This window comes from Halichoeres trimaculatus, unplaced genomic scaffold, assembly GCF_033239565.1.
Source record: "Halichoeres trimaculatus isolate MK-OKI-2021-1 unplaced genomic scaffold, fHalTri1.1 fHalTri1_scaffold_11, whole genome shotgun sequence".
Classification (NCBI taxonomy): domain Eukaryota; kingdom Metazoa; phylum Chordata; class Actinopteri; order Labriformes; family Labridae; genus Halichoeres; species Halichoeres trimaculatus.
In genome coordinates, this window is record NW_027437189.1 from 9,152,714 (window position 1) to 9,180,515 (window position 27,802).

At 42.0% G+C, this 27,802-nt stretch overlaps 1 protein-coding gene across 7 annotated transcripts in view; it reads left to right on the forward strand.

The window, feature by feature from the left end:
• The first annotated feature begins 1,131 nt into the window (after positions 1 to 1,131).
• Positions 1,132 to 27,802, forward strand: part of znf512b (zinc finger protein 512B) — a 30,502-nt gene continuing 3,831 nt past the window's right edge. Inside the window, exons 1-17 of one of the 7 annotated variants that reach the window (XM_074681246.1) lie at positions 1,132 to 1,365; positions 2,051 to 2,287; positions 3,914 to 4,048; positions 14,918 to 14,997; positions 15,157 to 15,285; positions 15,588 to 15,763; positions 15,864 to 16,147; positions 16,240 to 16,317; positions 16,996 to 17,130; positions 18,302 to 18,429; positions 21,273 to 21,365; positions 24,671 to 24,769; positions 25,294 to 25,539; positions 25,629 to 25,964; positions 26,198 to 26,299; positions 26,410 to 26,472; positions 27,430 to 27,528. In XM_074681246.1, coding sequence (XP_074537347.1) covers positions 3,916 to 4,048; positions 14,918 to 14,997; positions 15,157 to 15,285; positions 15,588 to 15,763; positions 15,864 to 16,147; positions 16,240 to 16,317; positions 16,996 to 17,130; positions 18,302 to 18,429; positions 21,273 to 21,365; positions 24,671 to 24,769; positions 25,294 to 25,539; positions 25,629 to 25,964; positions 26,198 to 26,299; positions 26,410 to 26,472; positions 27,430 to 27,528 — 2,181 coding nt within the window. In that variant the 5' untranslated portion in view covers positions 1,132 to 1,365; positions 2,051 to 2,287; positions 3,914 to 3,915. The other 6 variants (XM_074681245.1, XM_074681248.1, XM_074681247.1 and 3 more) reach the window with 6 other exon arrangements.

Consider the following 27,802-nt stretch of genomic DNA (forward strand, 5'->3'; position numbering starts at 1 on the left):
ATTGCCCCCTAGTGGGAGATTGATAGAAACGTGCCTCGATGTGACATTTTTTTTAAGAATAGATTGCTAATTAAAACAAAACTAAACTTAAAAAAAAGGAGAAATTAGAGGTAAGAGTGGTTGAATGAAATTACAGCATTTAAAACATATTTTGGAATGAATATTTTTTATTTTTTACAAAAGAAGCCATATGCAATATAACAGCAGCTGATAAGTCCCTGAATATCTTTTTGCCTCTTCAAGTGCCCCCAACTTTGTGAATAAAAGATAGATGAACTATGATTAATGTGTAAATATTGATTCAAAATACATAAAAAGCCACAGAAAAAAACAACCTTAAATACAATAAAATATTGTCTTCAAGAAGTGTTTTATCCTTCTTTAGTCTCAGTGACATTGTGTTCCAATGTGTGAAGCTCCCTTAATTTCCAAAGACAAATTTGAAAAGTAAAGCTATTTAAATAATTTATCAGCAGATAATACAGAGGTCTGAAACACCTGGTGACAGCAAACTCACTCCAAAAATGAAGCTCTCCTGCCCTCCACTGGTCATGAAGTAATAAAGCCTCTTTCCTTTTACACATACATTACATCATGGCTTCAGATGATTTCCACTAATAGGAAATATTAGGTCATGATGACTGGCACCAATCAAAGAGTAAGAGAGAATCTTTGTTGTTTGACAGGAACTGGGGGAGGTGGTAATGACACCATGAATGATTCACTTAGTTGGCTGTAATAAAAAGAAATAAGTGGCTTCACACCATATGTTGAATTTTTATTATTAGCTGTCTCAACTGAGGCATCGCCTGGAGTGTGCACTTTTCCTGTCGCAATTAAATATCTAGTAGTGTATTTACGGCATGCTTAATTATTTTTGAGCTGCTGTTAACATCATTATGGTTGAATCCAATGCCTAACTGTTGACCTTGAATTTTGGGAATGTTTTATAGATTGTTAGGCTAATAAAAGGAGGTTGTGTAATGCCAAAAAGATTCAATGACAGTTAATTCAAATGTTAAATTGAGCTTTTCTATCTAATCTCTTTTGAATTAAGTGATATTTGGGGCATATTTGTTATTCCAGAGGTTTTTGGAGAGGGCTCCTTGCACTGACAGACTAAAGCACTGGCCTACAGTGAGGCAATGACAAAACACAGCCCACCTTACTGGACTAACATTATTTCCCCTGACTGCTTCCACTAAGCTGTAAGGACGCTCGGAGCTGTTATTTCAGAGGAACAACATTAAAATACTTGGCGAAGGTTGATTTAAGGAATTTAAGCCCTGACCCTTTTTTTCGTCAGGAACGAGCGCCGTTACGTCGGAGGAGCAACGCGAGCCGGCATCGCAGCGAGTTTATTAGGTAGAAACCCCCATTATTAATCTGCTCGATATAGATAATAATAACGCGAGAGTTTGCAAGTTGCCTCAAGACTGTAGTTGCAACTGTCAAAGGTGGAGTGGATACGCGCATGACCCAACACACATTACTGTAATACTGTACACGGCCGCCGAGATAATATCCGTATAAAAAACCGAAATAATTCCGAGGTAAGGAGCCGAGGAGTGAACCAGAACCGACCGAGATTTGTCGTTTGTGCTTATTTTCCTTCGCTTCGTTTCCTTTTACTCCAACCAACTGCCTCGCTGCCGTCGAAATTACTGCACTAAACATATTTTTGTGCCTCCCTTTAGCTCCAGCCAGCGCAAGGATTTTTTTTTTACTCCTCCTTCGTAATAAAGTCGCCATTTTGCTTCACTGCCTATATAAACCATCCCGTATTCTAATATTTTTCCTCAAGGAGTCGAGGACCTACCTATCTTTGGTGGCAATTTCTGTTATTTCTGGAGTGTTTAACGAGAAGACAGAGGTTGAAGAAGTGCCTCGTGGTATACATATTAATGCAGGAAAAGGAGGAGGGGGGCAAGGCTATGGAAACTGGGAATGAGGTGAAAGTATCCTGGATTTCTGTTCATGTACAGACGAATTTGTAATTTCTCTTCTCCTGCCCTGCTCTGTTTTTCTTCCACCTCGTCGTCGTCTGCAGAGAGTAAAGGGGGGGACCGGACGACGGTGACGGCTGTCCGCTTCCTTTCAGGCCCCCCAAACCCCAGTCTGACCGGTCCTTGACGCACAGCAGGTGTGATTGCCATGTAACATAACATTGGTGGAAAAACGCCCACTTAGGTGCCTGTCTCCTGACCCCCCCTTCCCTCCTCCTCCCCTCACGTGGTGACCCGGGGCCACCCTGCTCCTAGCTCTGGGTGACTGCCCAACACTTCAGGTAGGTGTGGCCGAGCACGAGGAGGAAAAGTGTTAACGGCATTCTTTCTTTACCACATAAATAAGCAACTGTGTAACCTTGTTGTGGTTGACACACACAGCATGGCAGCGTGCCACGTGCGGAGCTAAAATACTTATTTCCAGGTTGGTTTGTCAGCAGATTGTGCGAGGAGATGTGTGTGGGTGTCACCAGGTTTTGTTGTGTCTAGCTAAATGTATGGTAATGTTGCACTGTCGACGTAGAGTTATTCTTTTATGAAAACACCAGCTGTAATGTTGTTTTTTATTGAGGGACTTTGTATAAATGCCAGGCTAAGGATAAGAAGTCTTGTATGCTATGACTAAGCTGACAATTTGAAACAGAGAGCTAAAGTGCTCAGTGCACAAAAACTATAGAGCTTCCTATTGAAACTTACACTAAAAAAAACAAAAACAGAATAAATCTCATAACTTACTGATTGTGTCTAACTTACTGTAACCTTATTTGTAGCTGGAAGCTAGTTTTTAGTGACACTGTGACAGTGAAACAGGAACAGGAAGGTGTCTCTTGTTAATGTGAACAACAACTCTGCAACATGCAACACCTCCTGCAGCCAGCCTTGTAAAGTTTAATCTCTGAGGTCAACTCAACTTTTTCATGTAGCAACTTTTACCACCAGGAAGTGCTTCGCGTAGGGACAAACAGACTTGACAGAGTGAACAAAAATAGACAAAAGTTTCTAGCTTTTGCATGTCTAAAGCCATGTGACATTTAAAAGTAACACAAAGACAACAATTATCTGGATTAAAAGCCCATTAACGACCTTTAATAAAGTGTTAGCATGCTGTATTAAAACTGTGATGGATGAGCCATGGCCGCTCAGTGTACAGTGAACAGCATGGCGTGTAAACAGACACTGCATGACCCCCGCTGAGTGACCCTTTGTGTGCTGTTGTAATTCATTAGCAGAGTGACAGGAATGTGTGCTAAGAGAAAGTATGTTGGATCCTAATCAGTCCCACTTAGCATAATTAGCGATTGTCAGCCTTCATCCATTAGATTGTCCCATGCTGGTTGGGGATGGGGGTTTAGCTACACAGAATCTGACATATATGCTTACTGTGGTTAATGGTGGCATGAAATGATTATGGATTGGTGGGTTATACAGCAAAAGCTATTAAGCTAGCAGACAGTAAACTAGATTTAGCCTTCATTTAGTGGTAAAAAAGTATCCACTAATGTGACCTTTTATAAAAGTAAGTAAAGAAGGAAGGGCTGCTAAAAACAGAGCTTTGTGCTGGTTTGACTCACCTTTGTCTAATGGGCAGAGCATGGAGTTAGCGTGTAAGTGAGGGTATTGATTTTGAAATGAAACATGGAAGGTCACACCCTCATTACCACCGCAGATGATGTGTGTGCCTCCACTCGGATATAACCTTCACTCCACGAGCGCCGATGGCCAACAAGAAAAAAGTGTACCCCAGAACAAGGAAGACAGCATCATCACAAGCTATCGACGTGGCGGACATTGCTAATAATGTGTTGACAAGCAAGGGAGCGGGATTAATGAGCGGCAGAAAGCATCACAATGTTACCTCTAGCTAACTGTGTCTCCTGTGTCTTTATCTCCCTTTGCTTCCATTGCAGGCATGGAGAGCCCAAGTGGCCCGAGGCTTGGGAAGCTGTCCTCATCAGGGCTGCCAAGGGGCCGGACCCCCAAGCATGGACATCCCCAGGAGTCTGTCAGACCCTCACCAGGCCCTGAAAACAACAACAAACACAGTGAGTAGAATGAAAGAAATCTATGCAGTGTTTCTTCACGGACTGATTTAGATGTGGGAACAATGAGAGCTTTGTTTTTGGTGATTCAGGTTTGCTTCTGAGCCAGTTCCAGTATGATCTACATCAAAGTATGTGTTTGAAAAAAAAATCAACACTTTATTTTGCTTAAAACTTTACGTACTAGAATGTGTCAGAGATGTGTTGTGTGTGGATTCTCTATTTCCAGTGACTGTTAACCAGCTGGACTTTTGGGGATCCCAAGCTTGTTTTGCAAGAATTTGATCAACAAGTATAACCGTGTCTGCAGCTTTTTGTGAATGGGTTACACTTCACCAAGATTCGATGGTTTGCCCAGTCTCAAATGAAATTCTGCCTCTTGCACCACAGAAGAGCCTGGAAACTACAAAAAAATTCCCTCAGTCTGCCGTACAGTGAGAAAAACCAAACAAACAAGTTGTGCCAAGTTCTGACATGAGTGAAACCCCCCAGCCATCTGGACGGGGAAGGAAGATTTTTTTGGAAAAGAGAGAGGCGGACCGGGGAATAATGTTTCAATCCAATAACCAGCAGATCATCATGACTTTGTTAATGGAGTCAGGCAGACTTGGAAAAAATGGGGCTGTGCTAATTTGACCCAGTTGTTTTGGTTGCTAGAAAATAGCCACTCATACCCAGACACAGAGCACCAATGCTAGGCAAGGTGCTTTGGTTTGTTTTCTTTCTTTGTTAATATTCAGCCCTGAAGGCTGGATTTGCATTCCTATGTGGGTGCATGAGTCCATGTGTGTGTGTGCGTGTAACAGAGCCAATTTTGCAAGACAGAAGCCTTTTATTAGATTGTTTTAAAACCATGTCTTTATTTCTCTTAACTATTCTGAGTTAGCAGCACATCACAGATAAAAGTATGGACTCCTCTCTTATTATTTACAGGCTGTCGACTGATTTGTTGTTTATGCTCTTAAAGAATTTATCGTAGCAGAGCACAGCGTATTTGAATGACAGGTTTTTCTCTGCAGCCTCTCGGAGTCTTATGTTTTATAGATTTTCTTTCTCCATTTTATTACTCAATAAACAAGACCTGTTTATAAATCAATCAAGTCGCTAGTGAGCTCTGAGCTGATCATTCAGTGACTGAAAGCTATAATTGAGAGCAACAATCTTGGCGCCAGTTCACTAATGAGCAACACTGATGACTGAACATATGTGTGTGTGTTTGTGTGTGTGTGTGTTATAGTTCTGTAACAGGCGATGGCTTGGTCGCGGTCTTTACGGGACTTTTGGAGGTAACATGACACCGTTTCTGCTCGCCTGTTTCGTTTTCCCTCTTCACAGTTGATCTCCTTTGATTCCTATTAAAGTAGTAATTATATCAGTGTTTTATACACAGCTAATCTGCACTAAGGAGACTGTTTCTGTAAAATCAGAGCTAAGGAAAGCTTCCAGCACGTTTTGATTGCACAAGAGAGGAATTTAAATCCGCTAAGTTGTAGTCGAACAATTGTCTTGTTTGGCTGGAAAGTTGCTCTTATCTGGAACATTACCAGGGGTTTCCCCAGCCTTAAGAGAGGCTTAGTTGGTGCGATTGCCAGTGGACTGAGTTTTTTTATGTGATTATGGGGTTTGAAGATTCTCTAAGAACATTCAGCAACCTGAAGGCGAACGCAAGATGACTGGAAAACAGGCAGAAACGAGTGTGAAACTAGGAATTGATTAAGACACAAAGCGGAGCATGAGAATTGCATGAGGAATTTTACATTTTCATTTCAGAGAGGCTTTTCATTACCATGGCATTTCTGTTCCCTGGTGGGAACTCATTTGCGCTGATTTCACTCAGATTTGGTTAATGCTAAATGAAGACAGTAATCATCGACTTTTTTGTAAATCCTCCAGCAAAACATCCACTACATCTTCATCACGTTGTTTTACTTTTCAGACCTCTTTAGATTACTTCTCCTCAGTGAGTGTTCAGCTGGAGCTCTCCGTAGATGAGAAAGGAATGCTACGGTGCTAATCATAATGAGCCTGCATGGCGCTAGCTTGTTTATCCCAAGAGGAGCTGTTAGCCTCAGATTGGGGAAACAAAGGCATCAATATCTAAAGCTCCCTGTGGAGTTTTTCAGTGCTCGGTCCATGACCGTTGTACACAGTGTGATCTTTAAATAACCAGGTTCCACATCATCGACCCTCTTCCCACGGTCAATTCTTATTTTCTGTTCAATATCCACAGATAGTTTGGACGCCCCTTTGTGTTGTTAATTCTCACATTGATTGATGAATGCTTGTCAGAAACTTTGTGTGATGTAACAATGAAGAAATCCTCTCTGTCTGTCTCGACTGCTTTTTTTTCCCTCTTCTTTTTTTAGTGGTTTATACTTTTGGAAACAAAGAGTGCAAATTGAGTTTGTCTGCTTTCCTAGAGCGGTGTGGTTCAGCTGTCACATTGCCACACCAGACGACTTGCAGGAAAGGATGTGGTCCTTGAGGGTGACTTGCTCTCTCTTGGTGTTCTTGCTCTTGCATTTTGTTATCAGAGCCTTGGTGTTGTTGTATTTTACTGCTTAAAAAGCTACAATAAAAGTATTTGGACAGAACTAATGCCATTCTGCCAAATGCTTAAGGCAAGCCTGAAATTAGACCCCATTCTGCACACATTAATGCAAGAATAAATGAGTGGAGGCGAGGCGATTAAGTGTGTGTATGTGTGGGATCATCCTCCTTCCTCAGTGAAGAGTGGTGCAGCACTCGACCTGAACCCAGAAAAAATCCTTTGACTGTGCACAGGCTGTGTAAGAGAAGATGAGTGCTCCGTCTTTTTAATATAGAGGGGGGCCTGTGTGTGGCTGTGTGTAAATGTCATAAGTTCTGGTTTGTGCTGCTTTTGTTTGTGTTTACACGTTTGTGTGTGTGTACATGCATCTCAAGTGACAGTTCGCTAATCCGGCTGCAGGACCTTCATTTCAGACCCACACACGCCGCCTGCTGACCCTGCATATTTCCCTCAGCAGCAATCTCTTGCTCTTCCTCTCTTTTCGCACACTTCCTCTCACTGTTTTTGTCCCATTCCCTTCAGAAAATCTCACACATTTTCATTTCATGCTCCCTCAGACTCCTTACCCTGCTTTATTTTGCTCAGTATTACCAGCTGCAGGGAATAAAAAGGGCCTCTAGTCTCACTATCTCTGCCATTTGAACCCCGTTCACCCACCACCCATCCCGACTCCTCTCACATCTTCGCTTTTATTTCGTACTTCTCTTCCGCTGATGATTTCTCAAACTGGTGACTTACCGAGGGATAGAACCGATAAAGAGCTATAGATAATGTTTGTTCTGAGGTGAAATTGAATTCTGGTGCTTTTCTGGGTCTAGTGTCGCATCTTGTTTAGAGTGGAGTCCTTTGTCATCTTTGTCACACCTTCATTTGGCAGGCTTGGGGATGGCAGATGAGAGGAAGCACAGGAAAATGGGAGAGGAGAGAGATTGAGTTGGTGAGTCACAGTCCATAAGGAGGGCACTGCAAACAGTCTGGAGCAGGCATTGTCTGTCTGGCTCGCATATACTGTATGTGTTGTCGCATAAACACATGCCTTTTTTTCACGCTGCGGGTATATGCTCTGTGTGTAAACCACAACATGCTTCAAACTTCTGTTTGGTCAGTGTCCTGTTGAGAAATGTTGTCTTTTTTACTCTTAGCATCCCTGTAAGCTCTGTACCTGTGGGGGATTCACTGGTCACATATGTGGCCAGTCATCCGAAGCGGTTGTGATTGGATGTCACCAAACATGCTTTCAGCCGTGAGCCAAATGGGCCTCAGACAATAGATTAGGTTTCCAATAATATGAAGCATGCAGCTGATGTGGAAGGCTGTAAAATCAATGCAGGTCTGAAGAGGCTATCAAGGTACTGTGAATCACCAGTTTATGTAGTGGGAACATCCAGCCTCAGCTTTCTCTGTAGTTCGGCTGCTCTAAATGTGGTGGTTTAACGGTGCCAGTAAACTGTTCGGTGGTTTCATGCACCTTAGTTCAGACCACAGAGGAAGTGACAGTTGTTCTTTCATCCCTCCTAGACAGGAGACAGATCAACTGTATGAGTCATGAAGCACTAGAAACTTTTTCCATCATCAAAAATGCCTGAATCAAAAAAATTCAGAATTACAATGTGATCTACGTGTTTCAAAAAGCATATCTGTCCAACATGAAACTTGAGGTTCATGTTTGACATGTTCATCCTGAAATCGCACCTTCATACACTCACACAGGTTTCTAACTACTGTTTTGATTCTCTCTGCAAAGATAAGGACCTGAGTTTCATTCTGAGAGTCAAACCTTTTTTTAATAGAAAGAGATGACCAAATGTTTCACTAAAAATGTCACTCAAAAAGTTGTTAAAACTGCCCAATGTGTGCAATCTGATACAAAAATTATATCATAAACAAATTGATATGGCAATATTTTTTGTGGATTTTCTTAAAATTTTTTAAAAATATTTCAGTCTAAAAAATACAGAATTTTCTGGCTGGTTTTTTTTGATGGGTCAGGCTTTAAAGGGTTCAGAATCTCTATTCCTTAATATAAAAATAAGACTGAGAATCATTTTTTTTTAGTTTTTTCTAACTTTGTCAAGCAAATAGAAATATACTAAAACTTACTTTATCATTATTTTATTGGATCATAAAGTGTAAATACATGCCAAGTACATCTCCAATGTGAACAGGAACAGCAGTTTAACTGTAAACCTCAGCAGTGGATAAATAAGGGAACTAAGCGTCCACATGTTGAAAGTTTCCATCAGAGTTGTTGGACAAACAAGCGTAAAATACCTCCAAACTGCTGAGCTGCTGTGGTTATCATTCTTCATGCTATTCTAGCTCCGTCTGGCAAAAATGCAAAGATTTTTAGTTGTAAACACAGAAAAGCATGAAACTGACTTAAATAGATCTGCTCTTTGGCAAGTCCATTTGTAACAATAGTTTTTGAACTTGGTTGAGAAAATGTGAGCTAATCATAAATTGGTTGCCTTTGTATTTGCTTATGATTCCCTTATTCAGAGCCATGTTTACTAGGACACAACTTTGACTCTTACATATTCAGAAAATTTTGTTGTATTTAAAGTGGCTCGTTGGGCAAAAATATGGTCATTTTGACACAAAATTTTCTGACTGTATAACACTCAGAAAGTTCTTTATTGTTCAGTTTATATTACAAACCCTTTGAAGGTTTCAAATTATGAATTATAGTTGAATACCTTGAATTCCTGAGGAACTACACCTGAGATACTGGCCACACCCATTTAGAAGTGATTCAAAACTAAGTTTACGCTAAAGGAGAAATCTCAAAATAGAAAATTGCTACATCCTTCAAATTTTGCTTGAAGAACAAAAACACCCAGAACTGTGCAACTTGCCACTGATTAGTCCCTGCTCTCTGCTTGAAGGTGAGGTAATCAGTGAAATCAGCTGGTGGAGTTCCTGGTTGGAAAGAAAACCTGCAGCCTCTTGGCCCTCCATGGCACGAGTTTGAGATCCCTTGTATAAAACATGGACGTAGCCTCTGTGACGTCACCCGTCTGTTCCTGATACCGTGAAATTAAGCCAATCCACAGCCAGCATTACATATGATGCCAGCTGTGATTTTCCTTTCGTACAGCTACAGGGCACCCATCAGTCACATGACCTGAGCTGTGTCTCTGATTGGACAATCAACAATCCCAATCACTTTTGAACCATGGAGTTAGCAAATAATTCACTCACCATACAGTGTGTGCCGATAGTGATATCAGCGTCTAAGACCCATGCTATTTTTTGAACCAGGCTGTAAATATGATTTTTAATGCTGTAAAAATCAGTTTTTATGACTGGATGTGTACGTGACTTCTGGTCTTTCTGCAGCCAGCCTCAAGTGGATTCTTAATGAACAGCAACATTTAGCAACTCTGCATGGGCTTTGTTTTTACTGAGCGGATGTTGCCACTTGGTTAAAATGGAGGAGCTGAGAAAAATGGACATAAAAAGTTCAGTTCATCTGTGGCCACCTAGCACACTGGAAGGACCTTCTCTGTCTTCTATAGTTTTCTACAAAATATATAATTTTTTTTTTTTTTTTTTTTTATGGGGCCACCTTCAGAGGAAGTTTAATCGCAGAAAAAAAATACTTTTCAGTGTTTAAAATGGATCAAAACAAATTAGAATCACAAATTGGTTTGCATGTGTTTGTATGTGTTCATATCAACAAGTGTAACTATGGAGAGAATTTGCATAGAAACACAGTAACACAGAAAGAGAGATGCAGGGTAGGGAGGGAGAGAAACAGAGAAACAGAGAGAGGGAAGAAAAAAACAAAGACAGAGTGAGAGCCAGATTTAAGAGAGTCTGGTTTTCTTTCAGTTAGCCAGTGTCTGGATAGCAGCACTGTTCTGGTGCTGCTCCACCTCTCTTTCTCTTTCTTCTTCTTCTTCTTACTCACTGTCTGGAACCAGGCCTGACTCGGGAGGCAGCATGGGGACGTCTCCGAAGAGAGGTGCGTATATGATGGGAAGATTTCCACTGTGGGAGGTTTTATATATTTTTTTGCGTGTGGAGGAAAGGGAGAGAAATGTAGTGCCGGATGAAAAATAACACATAGGAAAAAAAAGGAAGTAGCAGGAGGAGGTGTGTGAAGAAATGCTGAGCAGGGAATGTGTGTGTGAGAAAGAGAGGAAATGTTGTGAAGTAGTAAAAGTGAAATGAATGAACTTTAAAGAAGCGAGTAGAAGCAACAGCTCCGGAAAGGTCTGGGACAGATTACACATCAAGCAGATGGTTTCATTGTCAGCTTGTTCTCTACGCAGTGTGTCCAGGTGTATCACTTTCTCCGTTATTGTCCGTTGAGATTGAGGAAGTAGTGATACTAAGTCGTCTTCTCTGTGGCGTTGTGTCAGCACTGAGTGGTGTTTGTGTTTGTGTGTGTTGTCTCTCTGAACTACAGTATGTCTAAACCCTGCTGTGCAGACGCAGACAAAGGCTCCTGTGTGAGTGTTTGTCGAGAAAAACAAATGACTGTTCTGTGCTTGCGCCTGTGTGTGTTTGTGGTTAATGTGTGTTGTGTGTGTGTGTGTGTGTGTGTGTGCACCCTTGCACTCAGGGGGAGGCAGTTGCAGGCGTAGCTAGGAGAACTCAGAGGTTATTTGAGATCATTAGGCAGCTGCCAGCACTCCTGGGTCCTGAATCTTCTTCTTCTTCTCTCCTCTGTCAGGATTAGTGTGTGGAGCAACAGTTGCAGACAGCTGGGAGCGAGTCATACTCTGACATTAGCTGAACAGCTGTTTTATCCGCATGGCCTGTGCCTGAGAACCAAGGGTTTAGATTTGACACAATGGGCTTGCTTTGTTTTATACCAAGACAATAGCTGTGATTGCTTCAGCTGAGTGTTTTCTCCAAGCTCAAGCAGACGAGAAGATACTGAACACATTTTGTTGTTTGCATGTCTCACCCCAGGAAAGGCGAGTCTGCTGGTTTGTGTTTATTTATTTTTTTTACTGTAAATTTGCACCTGCTCTTCTTCGGCTCATGTGTAAACTTTCGCATTGGCGTCGTCAGATTCTATATCTGGGGCTAATTGTTCTTCTTGCAGGAAAGGGCCTCTGATAATGGTAACTAAGACAAGACGATCTTATTCCCATAGCAACAAGAACAAATCTTTCCCAAGAGCTGAATTCATTAATTATGCCTTTCTTTTTACAAGACCTTTATTTTCTAAGACAGGAATTAGAATGCATGCTCAATTTCCTCCTTAGCACAAGAGCCGCACCGCCGACTGCATTACCTCTCCAGCTGCTACCCAGACAGCTAATAGAGAAATGCTCCATCGCCTGGAGAATATTAATACACTCATATCTATGCACACACATCACACACACACTGGTAATGGGTAATGCTTTTGTGCGCTTATTTGTGTGCATCAGCGTTGGTTTTTTATGCATATGTTTACACCTTGTGTCATGAACTATTTCCCAACAGCCAGCAGTTCTGTGCTGCTTCTTATTCATCCTCAATCAGCCTCGCCTTCTTTTTGCAGCCACCTTATTACAGGGAATCTGGAGTAAAAGAAAACGTATAATCTGCCCACCTGTGTTTGCGTCAGTGTTTGAATGAGAACAAAAGGAAGACAAATGAGGTAAAAAAAAAAAAGGAAAGAAAAGAAAGAAGGTGGCTGCTGTGTATGCTGGGTAATAAAACCAAGCAAAATGAGTAAAAGAGAAAACCAGAGTGTGTTTTTTACATACTAACACAGAATCTGAGTTGTTTTTCAGTGCACAGAGCTGTCCTTTTGCTAGCGTGACCTCTTTTTCTACGAGCAACCATGGCAGGAAGTCAGTTCATTTATTTGATGGAAAATCCTCCGACCATTAGTTTAATCCTGGTAGGCTTGGAGTGCCCTGATCCAGTTTGGGAACCCTGCACAAATGGGCTGCAGGAGGCATGCATGCATCCTGTCAATACATGTGCAGAAGAGGAAGAAGAAGCTGCAGACATATCAGTTTTTTGTTGTAAGACAGTTGCTGCAATCCAAAAGCTATCACCGCTATTCAATGTGGTTTCACTTTGACATTTCTCCATTTGATGTGACTGAATTAGCTCTAACAGCCCCATTGTCTCCTGCTTGTCTTGCTTCTGCTGCTTCTGTTCAGCTCGAGCAGATCAATGCAGGACCGTGTAGCGAAAATGTAAAGATATATCACCACCGCCTCAGCTCCCACCTGCACCTCTGTCATTCAGTATTCTGCTTGGTCAGAGAAGGAAGTCATCTGCCTCTGCAATTCTCTCCCTCAGCATCCTCTGCCCTCTCCTCTCCTCTCTTCTCCTCCCTTTTGTCACCCCCTCCTTCCACTCCCTCCCCCACTGCCTCCTCTTCTTCCACATGCATACACAGCTCTCCCAATCTTCCCTCCCTCTTTCTCCCTCTCAAGTACGGAGGAAATGGAGTGCAGGGCTGATAGTGTAGAGGTTTAATTGTGGCAGAGAAGAGAGCAGTAATGAGGCAGCGCGGTGCCCGTCTGCGGAAGTTCACATGGAGAGAGGGAGGGAGACGGGAAGAGGAGGCTGCTGGCAGGGAAAAAGGAAGGGAAAGCGAGAAAGCTAGCGATGGTTTGAGAAAAGAGGAAAGTGGCAGAATGAGAGATGGAGGGAGTGAGCAATAAGAGAGCGGGGAAAGAGGAGAGAGCTGAGGCAGTCGGTCTGCTGTGTGCTGTGTCAGAGGTTCACACAGGCGCTGGCGATTTATAGCTGATCTATTTGGCTCAACAGAAGGCCTTTACCCATAGTGCGCTCTCTCTTTCTCACAGGATTGTTCACACTCTCTTTCTCTGCCTCTCTCAATATCAAACCTTTGTCTTTGAGTAGTTTAATCAATCACTACAGTCAAAATTTTTTGCCTTTGTCTGTGTTTGGTTTGGATTTATGAGCAGCCTCTGGGATTCTTTTAACTTTTGTTTTTTTCATGTATTGAAATCTAACTGGAAATCAAAAACACATCAGAAGTGCTGGATTTAAGGTCATTTGTGTGCTCTGTATGAGGGATATAATGGGTTTGCATGCCCCTAGTCTTTGGGATCACATTTACCTCCACTAAGGAGGTTATGTTTTTGGGAGAATTTGTCTGTTAGTTTGTTTATTTGTCTGTGAACAACATGACTCAAAAAGTAAGGGACAGATCTTGATGAAATTTTCAGGAAATGTTCAAAATGGGATAAGGAAGAAGTGATCAAATTTGGAAGTGATACGGATCGCCATCTGGATCCAGGACTTTTTTGAATTATTCTTTATCATTGTGAGATAGGGCCGTTTTCACCATATGTGTACAGGGATGGGTACCTTTCACATTTGAAAGGATACGGTACCAATGCCCAGTACCTGTTAACCGGTACACTTTTTTGCGTTTATGTTGTAAAAAATATCATTTTTTTAAATAATAAAATACATTTTTTTCAATTTTACATATTAATTATTCAATATATAACCTTATAATGCTGTGTTCATGTCCAGCATGGAAAACCGCCTACTCTTCTGTTCTCTCACAGTCACAAGGATGCATTTAGGTACCTAAACATGGTACCTTTTGGTTTAATGTGAATCAATACCCGGTACTTTTGGCAGAATTCGGTCAGTATCTCTAAAAGCGCCTAATTTAGTGCCTATCCCTATATGTGTATATTACTCCACGATAAATGGTCGGATTGCTTTCCAAAACAGTACAAGACAAGGTCACCATAATTTCTGACAGATGTTAAAGTACGATCCAGATCCTTGAAATATTCTGGATACTAAGATCTGAAATATGAAATATGTACTGGGTCATCATAGTTTTCGACACTGTCAGGTAACAAATTAACGTGCAAACCTGCAACTAACACCAAATTGTAGCAGACAGTCTGCTGAAAAGGAGTATAACATTAAAGTAGGACCAAAGTGTTGGTGACAATCACAATATGCTTGGCGAAGGTCTGCCCTCTGCCGATTCCCTTAATTTTGGAGGAGTGGTGATCAGCCCATCCTGATGTATGAAACTGATCTTAAATACCTGACAGCCAGCCATTGTTGCTGGATGCTCTGAGATCCAAACTCAGGACACGTCATTGGTTGTTTAAGTTAAAAAATAAAGATCTTATTGTTTCACAGGTATTGTTCAAGGATTTTCAATAAAATAACATTGGAACATTGAAGGTATAAGCTGTCAATTGAAAAAAAAAAATTAAAAGGTCAGGCAAGTCAGGCTTTTGTAAGATCGTGTATTGGGCAAAAAATTGTAATCGGTGCACCCCTACATACAATGAAATGTTTTATCCCATTAATGTGAAGAATTTGCAGCACTCAGGTTCCCCCTCTCATTTCTCCAGGTCCGGTGTGTGATGAGCAAGCAGAGGGGAAGAGGAAAGGTCGCCCTAAAGCCGAAGTGCAGGAACTAAGAAGCATCCCTGTGAGTATCCCTCTCTGAACCGAGTAGGTGTTTGAAGTGGGCTTCAATTTTTCTCTCTGCACAGAGTAGGCAGCGTCTCGTGAATTTGCACTGTGTACGGTACAGTATAGCGTTAATCCGTGCCTGCAGTGAACTCTCTCTTCCTCACCCCCCGAGCAGGCCCATATGATAGTACAATGGAAGGAAGAGTTTAAGCGCCGCTCCAGGGTTAAGTGTCCGTGTTCAGGCTGCTGGTTAGAGTTTCCCAGCATCTATGGCGTCAAGTACCACTATCAACGCTGCCAGGGGGTGAGTCACTAACCTCTGTTTTTTCCTGCTATGCGGCTATTTCTAACAAATGCTTTAGAGTAGACTTTCGCCGTGTAGATATTGGAGGGACAACCCTTACAGTTAGTGATAAATTACCTGTTAAAGCAGTTAGAATTAGAGCTTTAATGCCCACACCCGTTATCCAGATAGTCTACTCTTTTAAGAACACGTGATTAGTCGGTTGAGTGGCTCCCGTTAACAGCAACTCACTGTCATTTCATTTTTGCGTAGGAAGGAAGCTGACTCTAAATCCCCTCTCCTCATCCCTTTCTTTGTATCAGGCCACTGTAGCTGAGAAGCTGAGTCACGGCTGTCCCTACTGTGAGGCAGTGTTTGCCACAAAGGTGCGCCTGCAGAAGCACAAGCTGTGGAACCACCCGGACAGAGTTAGCATGGAGCCCAAGGACGAGCAGGCGAAGCTTCAAAAGAACCCCGTCAAGTTCAACACCAAGAAAAGGTGACTGGGATTTTTGAAGCGCAAATTCCCTCCCACACCGACACACATAATGGTGTTAGTAACGTCATAATGCTGAGTCCCCCTTGATGTGTGAATTCAGGCCCATGGAGAACAGTCCCCCCTCTCCGGTGTTCTTCAAAGTGAAAAAGACCCACGAGGTGTCCGCGCCCTCTCAGAACGGGGAGCTCGCCCACCAGAGGGGCGAGAGGAAACAGCACAGCCACAGCCAGCCTTCACAGCAGAGCCACCAGGCCCAGCCAGTACAGCCCCAGTCCCAGCAGTCGCAGTCCCAGAGCACGTCGTCTGACGCAGGGGGGAGTGAGAGCGAAGGGGGCAGCCTTCCTCCTTCTTTTCCTGACGAGGATCCAGAGAGAATGAGGCACAGTAAGAATAAGAATCTCATCTGGAATAAACGCTCTCTGTGGTGTTTGCTCTGCTTGTGTTTGACCGTTCTTTGCTTTGTGTTTTTCTCTTGGGGCCAGGACGGAAGCAGAAAACGCCGAAGAAGTTCACTGGAGAGCAGCCCTCTATATCGGGAACATTTGGATTGAAAGGTAAACGTGAACATCTCTGTCACGTCACTCATTGGTGGAAAATCATGCAGATTATCTAATAAATGCTTTCTGTAACTGTAAAAAATCTTTGAAGCACCATGTGTGGTTTTATTTAATGGACAAATGAAGTTGTGAAGAAGGTTTCATTACTCTGAGCTGAGTCATTGATTACCGGTGAGACAGCAGGCCACAGGTTCCCGATGATGAATCACTGTCTAAAATTGCCATGGAAGGACACTCAGTTTATTTCGAGATGCAGGTATCAAAGCATCCAGAAGAACTTTACAAGATTACGTGATCAGTTATTTGAATGATTTTGAAAGCTCCTTTCTGCTGCTGATCAATGAAACCTGTATTTTAACACCTAATGCAGCAACTGTAGAGGTGTTTCATATCCGGCTAAGTGAATCAGTGACTCACACCGACCACACTTACCGTACACACACAGATTCTCTGTCTTTCTTTCTCATTCAAACGCTGGAAATGTCCTGTGACTCATAAAGCATATACTGGGCTGTGAAATACTTAAGTATCTTGTATTTTTATCTCTATCAACTTTCTTTCTTCGGTATTTTTATTTGTCAGCATTATTCTCCACGTCACTCTCTGCTTTCACTTTACCAAGAATACTCTCAAAGGGAGTCTTAATCATTGACCCTGACTGTGTGTGTTTTGTAGGTATGACTAAGGTGGAGGAGAAGCTGAAGGCGGGTCGTGTGAAAAGATCAGAGGGAAGCGGAGCCAGTGAGGAGCCTCAGAGAAGACCAGCTCCAAGTCAGTCCTCAAAGAAAGACGCCACAACAACCAACTCTGGTGATGACCTAGATTGTCTCGTACTCTTACTTCCTGTAACCATTTAGAGCGCTTTAACACCACTTAAGACGTTCTAACTTTTTTACTTTCAATCAGTGAATAAATCAGTCATCAAGTAAATAAAATGTTATAAAACAGTGAAAAGTGATCCTAAATTAAACTCTTCAATTTCTTCAAAGTAAAATTAAATGCAAAGCATAGAGCTACAGAACCTCTCATTTGAGCATTTGGATCGTTATTTATTTAGCAACTTGAGTCACCCGATTAAAGGCCCCATATTATGCTCCTTTCCTGCAGTTTAATACGGATCATTGATGCCTTCATGAAATGGTAGTAACATGTTTTGGTCCAAAAAGCCAATAAATCAAGCACAGCAGCATTGTTTCCAGGCTCTCATAGCCCCTCTGTTCAGAACGCTCTGATTTAGTGGGTGTGGCCTTCATATGTAAATGAGTCACCGCTGATATCGCCCCGCTCTTCCACGTCACTGTGAGCGGCGCCACGAGCTCCGAGTGCACAATGTTTAGAAAACAGTGAAGCTCGTTTACTGTAACATTACAGGCTAAAACAACAGGCTAACCGCAGCTAAAGTTAGCATCCTGAAGCTAACACAGAGACAGGGGAGACACTGAGGAAAAGCTTTTACATCTGCTCCACAGCACACAGCATTTAAAATACTCACATTTCCAGGTTCTGAGGTTTGTTGTTGGATGGTTGGTAATGCGCCTGGATTCAGGACCAGTCTATTCGCTAGCCCTCTGTTGGACTGTCCAAAGCTGGAAAAGCAGTTGGCTGTGAAGTGACTAGCACACACATGCACAGTTTTACTGAGTGTAGCTGGCACATTTCCTTGATAAATGAACTCTAGCCACTTAGTCTTGTCTTCTTCCGAGATGGGAAGCTTGTGCATCGAACTATGTTCCTGATTGGTCAAAAAAGGGAATTGCTGATGTCAGCAAATCCCCCGAATCCAAACAGCTCATTTTAGGTCAGGATTTTACATTCACAAGCACTACTAAGTACAGGTTTTGTCATGAAATATCACATTTTATGGGCTGGGAGGAAAGCCAAAGAACCACAAATTTCACTAAAAGACTTAATAAAGTGATTTTTGCATAATATGGGACCTTTAAATAACTGATATGACCCTGTTGTTTCCACGTGTTTCTAGGGGCTGTTCCTGACACCCAATGGCAGCGAACGATCTCAGATCGAGGTGAAGTTGTGTGTCCCACCTGCTCAATCGTCACCCGGAAAACAATCCATGGTCTCAAGAAACACATGGAGATTTGTCAAAAGGTCAGTCAGCCACTCAACTGTCTGCCAGATAGACGCTTGTCACAACTCCTGGGACAGCTTGCTTTAAATTTCCCTCAAACTTTGAACTAGACAGAGAGCACAGGGTCAAATGGGCCAGTTAAAGTTGAGTATACTACCCTCTTTATCGTTGTATGTTGCTTTATTTTTCACACACACTTGTGAGAGGTAGATCTAAATGCTTTTTTAGGGGATGAAACTGCTGCTGACTTTTCTTTTCTTTTCTTTCTCTTTTCATCACTTTTAACTTCCAACATTACTGTATCATCTCCGTGTGTTTATTTTTTAACTTGAAAAAGTAACAAAACAGAGCAGCAACATTTGACCTAAAGCAACTTGGCTGAAATCTTTATGGACTCAAGAATAAAAAGTTTGTCTGAAGACAGGATTCAAAGTGGGTCACAGAACAGAAAATTTACGAAAACTGAATAACACAGAAAGATACTTGCACTCTCAGTAGCCAAAATAGTTAATTTAATAAAAGTCCCCCCCCAGGTTAAGGCAAATAATCATACCTAAGGATTTTGGAGTGTCCAATCAAATTTTTCAGGCACCCTCTTGGGGACACATATGCTCTTCTGCCATGTCCTGCCCCACTTCCTGCGATTTCTTTATGCCTGCCTGAGTCTGCCAAAGTAAAAGAGGCTCGGTTATGATGATCCAAAACTAGGAGTGTGGCAACGAGCTGCACAACGCTGTTGAAACGGTGTCATGAGCATAATTACCAGGAGTGACATACCAAAAGAAAATGTCTCTCTATCTCAGATCACCTGTAACTGACTAATCATGGCCAGTGATCTTGTACAGATGATAAAATAACACAGGCGATGAATATGTTTCAGTGGCCTGCCCATTTGTGGTTCAGGTGCTAGAAATGCTGTATTTTTGCATCTGCAGGTGATGTTTAGGTGATGAATAAAAAAAGTTGTCTTGAACAAAGAAAAGTTGTGGAAAAAGATCTACTCTCCATTTGTTTGTTTCAGAACTAATGCACGCTCTGGTAAAAGTGCAAGTGTTCATGGGAAACAGAGTCTTTATCTCAGGAAAACACCAGTTTAGAGTGGTGTGAATTTTGAATGAGATCAAAATATGTAGTCCACAAACACTCAGTAAAGGAAAAAATGGCAGGAATTTTTGTTACTTGTTAGAAAACACAAATTCAAACTGGGCTCCTCCTTGGCTCAGTGCCAGTGGCAGCCCACACCCACTACCTCCAACTGTGATCACATGAACACATTAGCTAGCCTAGCAACCACCTGTAGCATCCTGTTTCTATGTGGGAGAGACTCAAGAGCTGTGCACCTGACTTGACGTATTAGCACAAGCTAATCACTGAGTTATTTGGCACATACCTTGTTAGCAGACAAGCTAACTCGTGTTGCTCTTTGGCCAAGCTGCTCTTCAAGTGCCCGAAAGCGAGTGAAAGTTACGCCAAGCTTCACCCTTGTTTAGGAAAAGATTTTATCTGTTTGGCATTTCATTTCTCTGTGTTATGTCCTCGACCGTAGCCGCTTGGAGCAGCTTCTCCAACACGCTAATCAACACGCAGTTACTTGCACACTGGCTGAGCTGTGATTGGCTGATGTTACCATGCTAACTCGCTGCCCAGAAACATCCCAATACAACCAAAACATCAACATACAGGCAGAGGAGAGTGTTTGAGGCTGACACAGGCACTGACACACACATGTATAAAGGCCTAGAAGTGTTGATTTAGCAGGATTAATCCTGTAAAAATTGACATATATGTTAAAGGAAAATCCTGCAGACCCTGCCTTTAATGTCAACTAATCAGGCAAGACTGAAAAACCAAAGGGTACAACGTTCAGTTTAATAGAATCCTAAACCTCTGTTGTTTTAAATCTGGATCATGATCTTGATCTGAATGACGGCCAATTTGCCAGCAGGCTGCACAACTGAAATCCATACATCAACAAAAAAAAAACAGTTCATATACCAAGAAAACCTTTGTGAACCATAATCTTCATCTCACTTTACTTCCTCTGATAATGAGATAAACCTCTCTCCTCTCAAATCTTTTATTTCCTCACTTGATGAAACTCTGACTTCAACATTATTACATAACTCCCCCTGACTTTGCCGTTCAGAGTCCAGGGAGCCTTCACAGTAATGATATTGATTGGAAAGCTGCAGAAATAACACCAGGCATTATCTCAGTACAGTCATCTCAAACTGTTTTCTCGTGTAATATCCCTCACTCATCTGCTCAGATATGAAGCATCTGAAATGAATTAAGGGAAACAGACTCTGTACACTGCTGTGGTTTGTTTGCATTGCACTCAATTGTGGTCTGTAGTAATAAACAAGGAAGGGGTGAAACACAGAAGAAGTTAATCCAGATGCATTATATTGAGCTTTTTCATGTGGAGAAACCAGCTGGAGTGGTGCGGTCGCCTCCAGGCGTCCAGAAAGACACGTTCCTACAGCCTTTTCAGTGTTTCCTTGGCCCAATGGACTGAGTGACTCCATTAAAGTGACAGTTTGCACCGTTAAGCAATGACTGAATCACCACATTACCTTGGGGTCACTCGACACAGAAACACCTCTGTGTCTAGATCAATACAGAGACAAGAGGAGAAATCTATGGGAAGGAGGAACGCGTGTTAAATTGACTTTTCTTGCTCTCAAAGTTACTTAACATGTCCTTTGTTCTTTATGTTGAGCTAAACTGTGCAATAACATGAAACTGGATTGGGTTAGAGATGAAATGTTGCTATTAGAATAGATCCAATAAAGGGTTCAGCCAGTTTCATGTCATGTCGTAGAAATGTGATTTTGATCTTCTTTGCCTTCAACCTCTGCAGCTCCAGGACGCCCTGAGGTGCCAGCAGTGCCACAAACAGTTCAGATCAAAGGCTGGCCTCAACTATCACACCATGGCTGAGCACAGCACCAAGGTACATCCTCACTTACACACACACACACACATGTTATTTCTGGCTCTCTTTGACTCACCTTTAACTCCTGATCAATCAGATTAGGATGCTTTGAGGCCTGAGAGAGATAAAGTTTCACCACTGTCACACTGACCCACTGAACCAACAGGGTTACGACACACCACACCAAAACACCACAAGCATGTAGGAGGTGGTCAGACTTGTCCTTCTGCTTCTATGTATGGAAAATCCAAGGATGCTATCGCTAGTGTCGGCTTTCAGCTGTGTATGTTGATACATGTCCTTCAAATAGTTGTGCATCCAGAGTCAAACGACGGTACGTTTGATGCATCTGTTCTTTTTTTAAATGTGTGATCTTTGGGTTGGTAAACCATCATACTCTCGAATTGCTGATTGGATTCTTATCCCTGAAGTGCTCGTATTTCTTCCTGCAGCTTTCTTAACTCTGACAGCAGAGAGCTTCATTAAGATATTATCATGACACTCCTGCATTAAAGCAATTCTATGAACTTTGCTGAATAATTCAGCACTACCTGTTTCAAAAAGGATCATGAAAGATTAATGGCTGCTCAAGCATCAAACCATTCAGCATGTAGCGTGTGATTGTGTTTCTGTGTGTTGATATGTGGTATAAGTGCACATGTATTTCTGAATATGTGTGAAGGGCTTGTGGGTGGATGTTTGTCACATTTATAGTAATGATGTATGACTGTGCCATCTGTGTCAGCCAAGTTAAACAGTTTGATGTCTCCGTTTGTCTTCAGTCCAGACGCGTCGTGCCCTGACCTTATTGGCGTCATTCCAGTGCAGCAGAGCAGAAAGCCCTGTTATACTGTCAGGAGTTTACCACTAAATTTTCCTTGGAGTACTTTTTAGATCAGATCAGATGATTAAATCTTCTATGAAATGTCAAGAGCCTTTATTTTGTTCATCACATGTTGGTTTGTCAGCATCTGCGGTTGTGCTTTAGCTGCTGATTAAAGAAAGCTTTTATCATCTGCAGGCTTGACTTGGGTGGTGACTCACAATGTGCGAGAAAAGTTTTTATAATTTATTAAACAAGAAAGAGAAGATGAAGATACTTAGTGCTTTAAAAAGCTCTAAAAGATAATGACTGAAAAAAAATATTGTCCACGTTTTCTCAAGATAAGTTAATTTCAGTTGTTTTCTTGAAATCTTAAGTTTATTTTTCTTATTGTCTCAAGAATTGAAGTCTAGTTTGCCCGAGATAAAAAATGCTTTTAGGCATGTTAGAGGCAGAAATGCACCAACGACCAGAAAAAAACATGTAATAAAATCCAGAATTCAATAACTGATCCAAAATGTGACAACATTTGGGTCAGTTATTACATTTCAGGGTTTTGTTACATTTTTTAAAATTATGTTTTGGGTGGTTGTTACAAATCAGGCTCTAACAGGGCCTATAAGGGTTTCCAAAGCTTCTGTAATGCTGTACAAAAGTCTGAAGAGATCATGATTAACATGTTATTTTCTCTGTTTCCTAGAGATAAGTTGATTTCAGTTGGTTTCTTGACTTTTCTATTCTCATTATCTCAAGAAAACAAATCTTGTTGTCTTAAGGTGGAGGGACACTGTGTCTTGGTATCCCAAGAAATGAAATCTCTGAGATCAAATAGGTTTCATCAAATCAATGTGTGAACTTACACTGGATCAGTCCTGTTGCAGTACGTCTGTGTGGCTGGTGCACCGTGTTGCAGGTAATACCATGACACATAAATTCAGTGTAGGAAAGATCGGGTGGAACAGGAAGTTGGGACCAGAAACTACCAAAAAATACCCAGTGACTTTCAAAATAAAACAGACTGTGTCAGAATCAGTTTGTATTTAGCTTGACTACGATGATAAATGGACATAATGAGGGAAGCCAGACCAGGACTCAACAGGTTTGAGGTTTTACAGCCCAACATGAATGAAGAGAGGCCTATTACTGGAGCAGGGAAGTACGGGAACTCCTCAGTCTGTGACTACAGCTGTCTGTCAGTCATGTAGCTTGTTGGACTGAACATGCAGCCATACTCAGTATAGTGAGATAAATTACACAATTTTCTTGAGAAATTATAATTTGTTTTTCTGTGATAAGAAAAAGAGTCAAGATCCTAAAAAATAAATTAACTTGTTAACTTTAGAAAAGTGGGAAATAAGATGTTTTTAATTATGAATTTTAAGGGCTTTCGTAGAGTCTAACAGAACTCTTGGATGGTTTTATAGAATTAAGAGCATTGGGGTAAAATTCATCACTTTTAAGTGTGCTTAAGTGTTTGTTTGTGTGTTGAAGTGGGCTTTGTTTTCAGGAAAGTTGACCATCAACAACATGTCATATCGTTACCATTTTAAAACTGAAGTGTGTCTTTGTGGTGCAGTCTAACTTAGTGTATTGACACAGCTCTGTTGTGTCGTTAAAAAAAAAAGGAGCTTTGATTCTGTTGAGAAGCTGGGGACAGGTGTAGTTTTTGGTGGCCATGACTCAGAGTCTTGATTATAACATGGACTAGCACAGCTTCCTTGAGCCCATTTGTGAAAGTTTGATTTGATTCTGATTTGTTCTGATTTAGACTTTGAACAGAGTGTGTTGTCAGTGCAGTCACGTGCCAAAGGCCCAGTGCAGTGTGGGAAAACGTACAGGGCTGACAGAAGGAGAGGGGTCACCCACTGAGTTTGACCTTGATGCTGCTGTTTCTACTGCTGCCAGTTCCCTCTCTTTTCCTCCTGTGCTGCTCTCTGGCTCTCTGTGTCTCTGACATAGGCTTTTAGAATACATGCTGAAGCAGTTTCATGGTCCCCCCCTCTGAGTGTAAATCAATGGCTGAGCTGGTGTCTGTTCTCTTGCCTGGAGGCTTGAGCATGATTCACTTGAAGCTGTGAAGTACCCTGGCAATATCTCTTCTCCCTCTTACCGTCACAGAGAGCTTCAGCTGTGTCTCAGTCTTTCTGAGGGCTTCTTCTGTGTGTTAACACACGGGGAAACACACAAAGTTCATTCCTCTGGGATTACTCAGTATGTCCACACTCCTCCGGGGTCCCCTGCACTCTCCCTGGCAGCTTTGCCATCTGTTGTTCTGGTCTAGGCTGGGGTTTGGCACCAGCGGATCCTGGAGTGAAAACACGAGTTTGACAGTTGTCATAAACACGCCTTGAGTAACGGCTTCACCGTGAAACCATTTAATGATCCTGGCACAGTGTGAACACCCGAGATGGAAAACACATTTACATCACTGTTGAGATGAGGTGGGGGAGGGATGGCAGTGGGAAATGTTTAGGTGACGTTGTGGTTGTCGCCCCCTCAGCCCTCGGGGAGCGAAGGCCAGACGGACGACAAGCACAACGAGAGAGAAAGGCTGCGCCGAGTGCTCAAACAGATGGGACGAATCAAGTGTCCCAGTGAGGTATGCACTCCACCTTTATACCCTGAGTCCTCCCCTCTTTTCCTTTTTTGTGCCCTTCATTTCCAGTGCTACAACTATTTTATCTTTCATGTCACATTTTCCCCTCTCCCTGATGCCAGATTGGATTTTTGTTTCTCCCTTTTCCTCAGGCTCCCTGTATTTGTGTCTGCCTCCTTTTCCCTTTCCTTTTCTCCTTTTTCCTTTATGCCTTGTTCTTGACATGTTGCCCAAAACCACATCAACACTCTGCTTCCCATTACTCACACAAGAGTGCAAAAGGCAGAGAGAGAAAGAGCTGCAAAAAATAGACTCTCTAACTGTGACATGTCCTCACACTAAAGAATGAGCAGTTTCCCCCGTTGCGCTCCGTCTTTTTCACCATGACCACAAAGTATTGACGTACTGCAGTAATATCGTTCCATTAAACCCACTCTGCGATCGACTGCTTGATGTGTGTTTTCATTCTCTCATTTTGCTACGGAATCCACATGATCACAGGAGTAAATGTGCTTTTAAACACACAGGGCTGCTCAGCACACTTTTCCAGTCTGATGGGTTTTCAGTACCACCAGAAACGCTGTGGAGGAGAGTTCTCTGACGATGAGAAGCCCCTGTTTCTGTGCCAGCACTGTGGAAAAAACTACCGCTCCAAGGCTGGCAGAGACTACCATGTACGTACCGAGCACTCCCCAACTTTGACCACCACCATTACAGCCACCAACAGCAAGGACAGCATCACCGACACCAACAACAACACAGGGAAAGAGAGGGTAAGACAACAGTTATTACACCAAACAGAACTGGATTTTACTGTAGCTTAAGTTTACCAGCTCAAAGAGGTGTCACACTGCTTCTCCAGGTTGTCTCTGAGGAACCTCCAACAATAGGCAAGAAGGAGCAAATCCTGCCAGAGAAGAAGGATTGGCAAGAGAAAGCTCTGTCCATCCAGCCGAAAGAGAAGGAAAGAGAAGCAAGGGACCTGAACAGGGAAAAGGAAAAAGAGCGGGACAAAGAAAAAGCAGCGCAGAAAGTGAGCCAAGGGGATGACTTTGAACGGACCCCCAGTGGCAGAGTGAGGCGCCGGTCGGCTCAGGTGGCTGTTTTCCATCTGCAGGAGATAGCAGAGGATGAGCTAGCCAAAGACTGGGGCACAAAGCGCCGCATCAAGGACGACCTGGTGCCTGATAGCAAGAGGGTGAGAGGAAGATCAGTCAAAACACATTAAACTTTACATTCAAAGACTTGTCCTGTTGTCGCAGACATTCATACCATACTCACATCCACACTAGCATCCATCACAGCCAGCCTTTCCACTTTTTAGAGATCAAAACAAGACATCCACACATTACTTCATCACATTCTTCTAAACTCTAACACCACCTTAAACACTTAGGGCAATAATAACACTAAGTTTCCTTCTCTGTTTAGTTAAACTACACTCGTCCTGGCCTTCCCAATTTCAGCCCAGAGATGCTAGAGAGCTGGAAAAACCAAGTCAAGGAAAAAGGTTTCATCTGCTGCACTAATGTGGTGAGAACAGACAGATTTAATATACCACGCACTATGATTGAGTATTGCAAACCATTTTTGTACAAATGTGAGTGAGTTCACTAACATACACATTTTTTTTCTTGTTTCAGAACTGTGAGGCGGTCTATTCCAGTGTGTCAGGGCTAAAGGCGCACCTTGCCAACTGCAGCCAGGTACAAACACTCACCTGCAGCCCAGCCAACCTGATGACAGACAGCTCTCTAGACAATGTAGTAAAAATAACAACACAGGGACTCACTCATACGTCGGAGTTCCCTCTGAAATTTGACCCAGATTTTTTCTGTAACACATATTGAGGTCAGGACTGTGTATGAACTCCTCTGAACTTCTATTTTTGTCTTGAAGGAGTGTTTATGAAGTCTTTTATCTCTGTAACCAGCCTGCAGATAAGATTCAGTTCACTACAACAATTTTTGGGGTGCCGATTTGGTTTAAATTGTGATTCTTTAATGTTCTTGGTTTTTGTGATTTTTGGTGTCTTTTTTAACACCAGACTATGGGTAAAAAGTTAAATGATGATGATAGTTTCTACAGACCATATCAGGAGCCATAGTTTCCCATAAGATGCACATCACGTGAGTCGGAGAGAAACATTTCACAATCTGCTGGAGAAAAGTGGTAACTCTTTTCTGATTCAGTTTATAAACAAAGACTAAAGAAAAAATTTAGAAAAAAAGTCATTTTTTTTTAATTCCGATTTTGATATTGTCAAATATCAAAATTATAACAGCATAAAAATATGCTAAGCAAAAGGGTTATTACTCAGAAATTAGAGAAAATTAACTTCTAAACATGGGGTGTCAAGCTCAGCTCAACTGATTTTTTAACTCGAAGTGTTAAAAAAGCTAACAAATAATGTTTTTGCATCTTGATAACACATTAAAGCATAGCAACTATGTAGGTTTTAAAAACAGATCAGAACATTGATATATGTCACAATTTTTCACCTGCGGCGTTGACTGATTCCCACCTCCTCTAATCTGGTGTTTGACGTGATAATTTACAGAAGTGTAAAGCTGCAGGGACTATTTGAGCTGAATGCCATCTATCCTTACTGTAAACTGTGTGTATAAGTTTGTGCTGTCTTTGTGTGTGTGTGTGTGTTACAGAGTGGTGGTGAACTGGGAAAGTACACTTGCCTGATTTGCCAGAAGGAGTTTAGCTCTGAGAGCGGTGTGAAGTACCACATCAGTAAGACACACTCACAGGTGGGTTTGTCTGTGTGTGAACTTTACAAATCTGATATATTTGTTTTTAATTTTAAAAACAGCTGACTCATAGAAAAAGCTTGTTTATCTCAGGATTAAAAGGTGTTAACCTGTTGTGCAAACAAGTGCTGGAACACCTTGTCAGCACATGAAACTTATCTTGATCTTACACATGCAAAAGTTAACAATGAAGACAGTTTTTTCCCCCAGAGTAACTTTAGACAGGTTGTGCTGTCATAATTATCTATTGCTGATCTCAAACTGATCACTAACG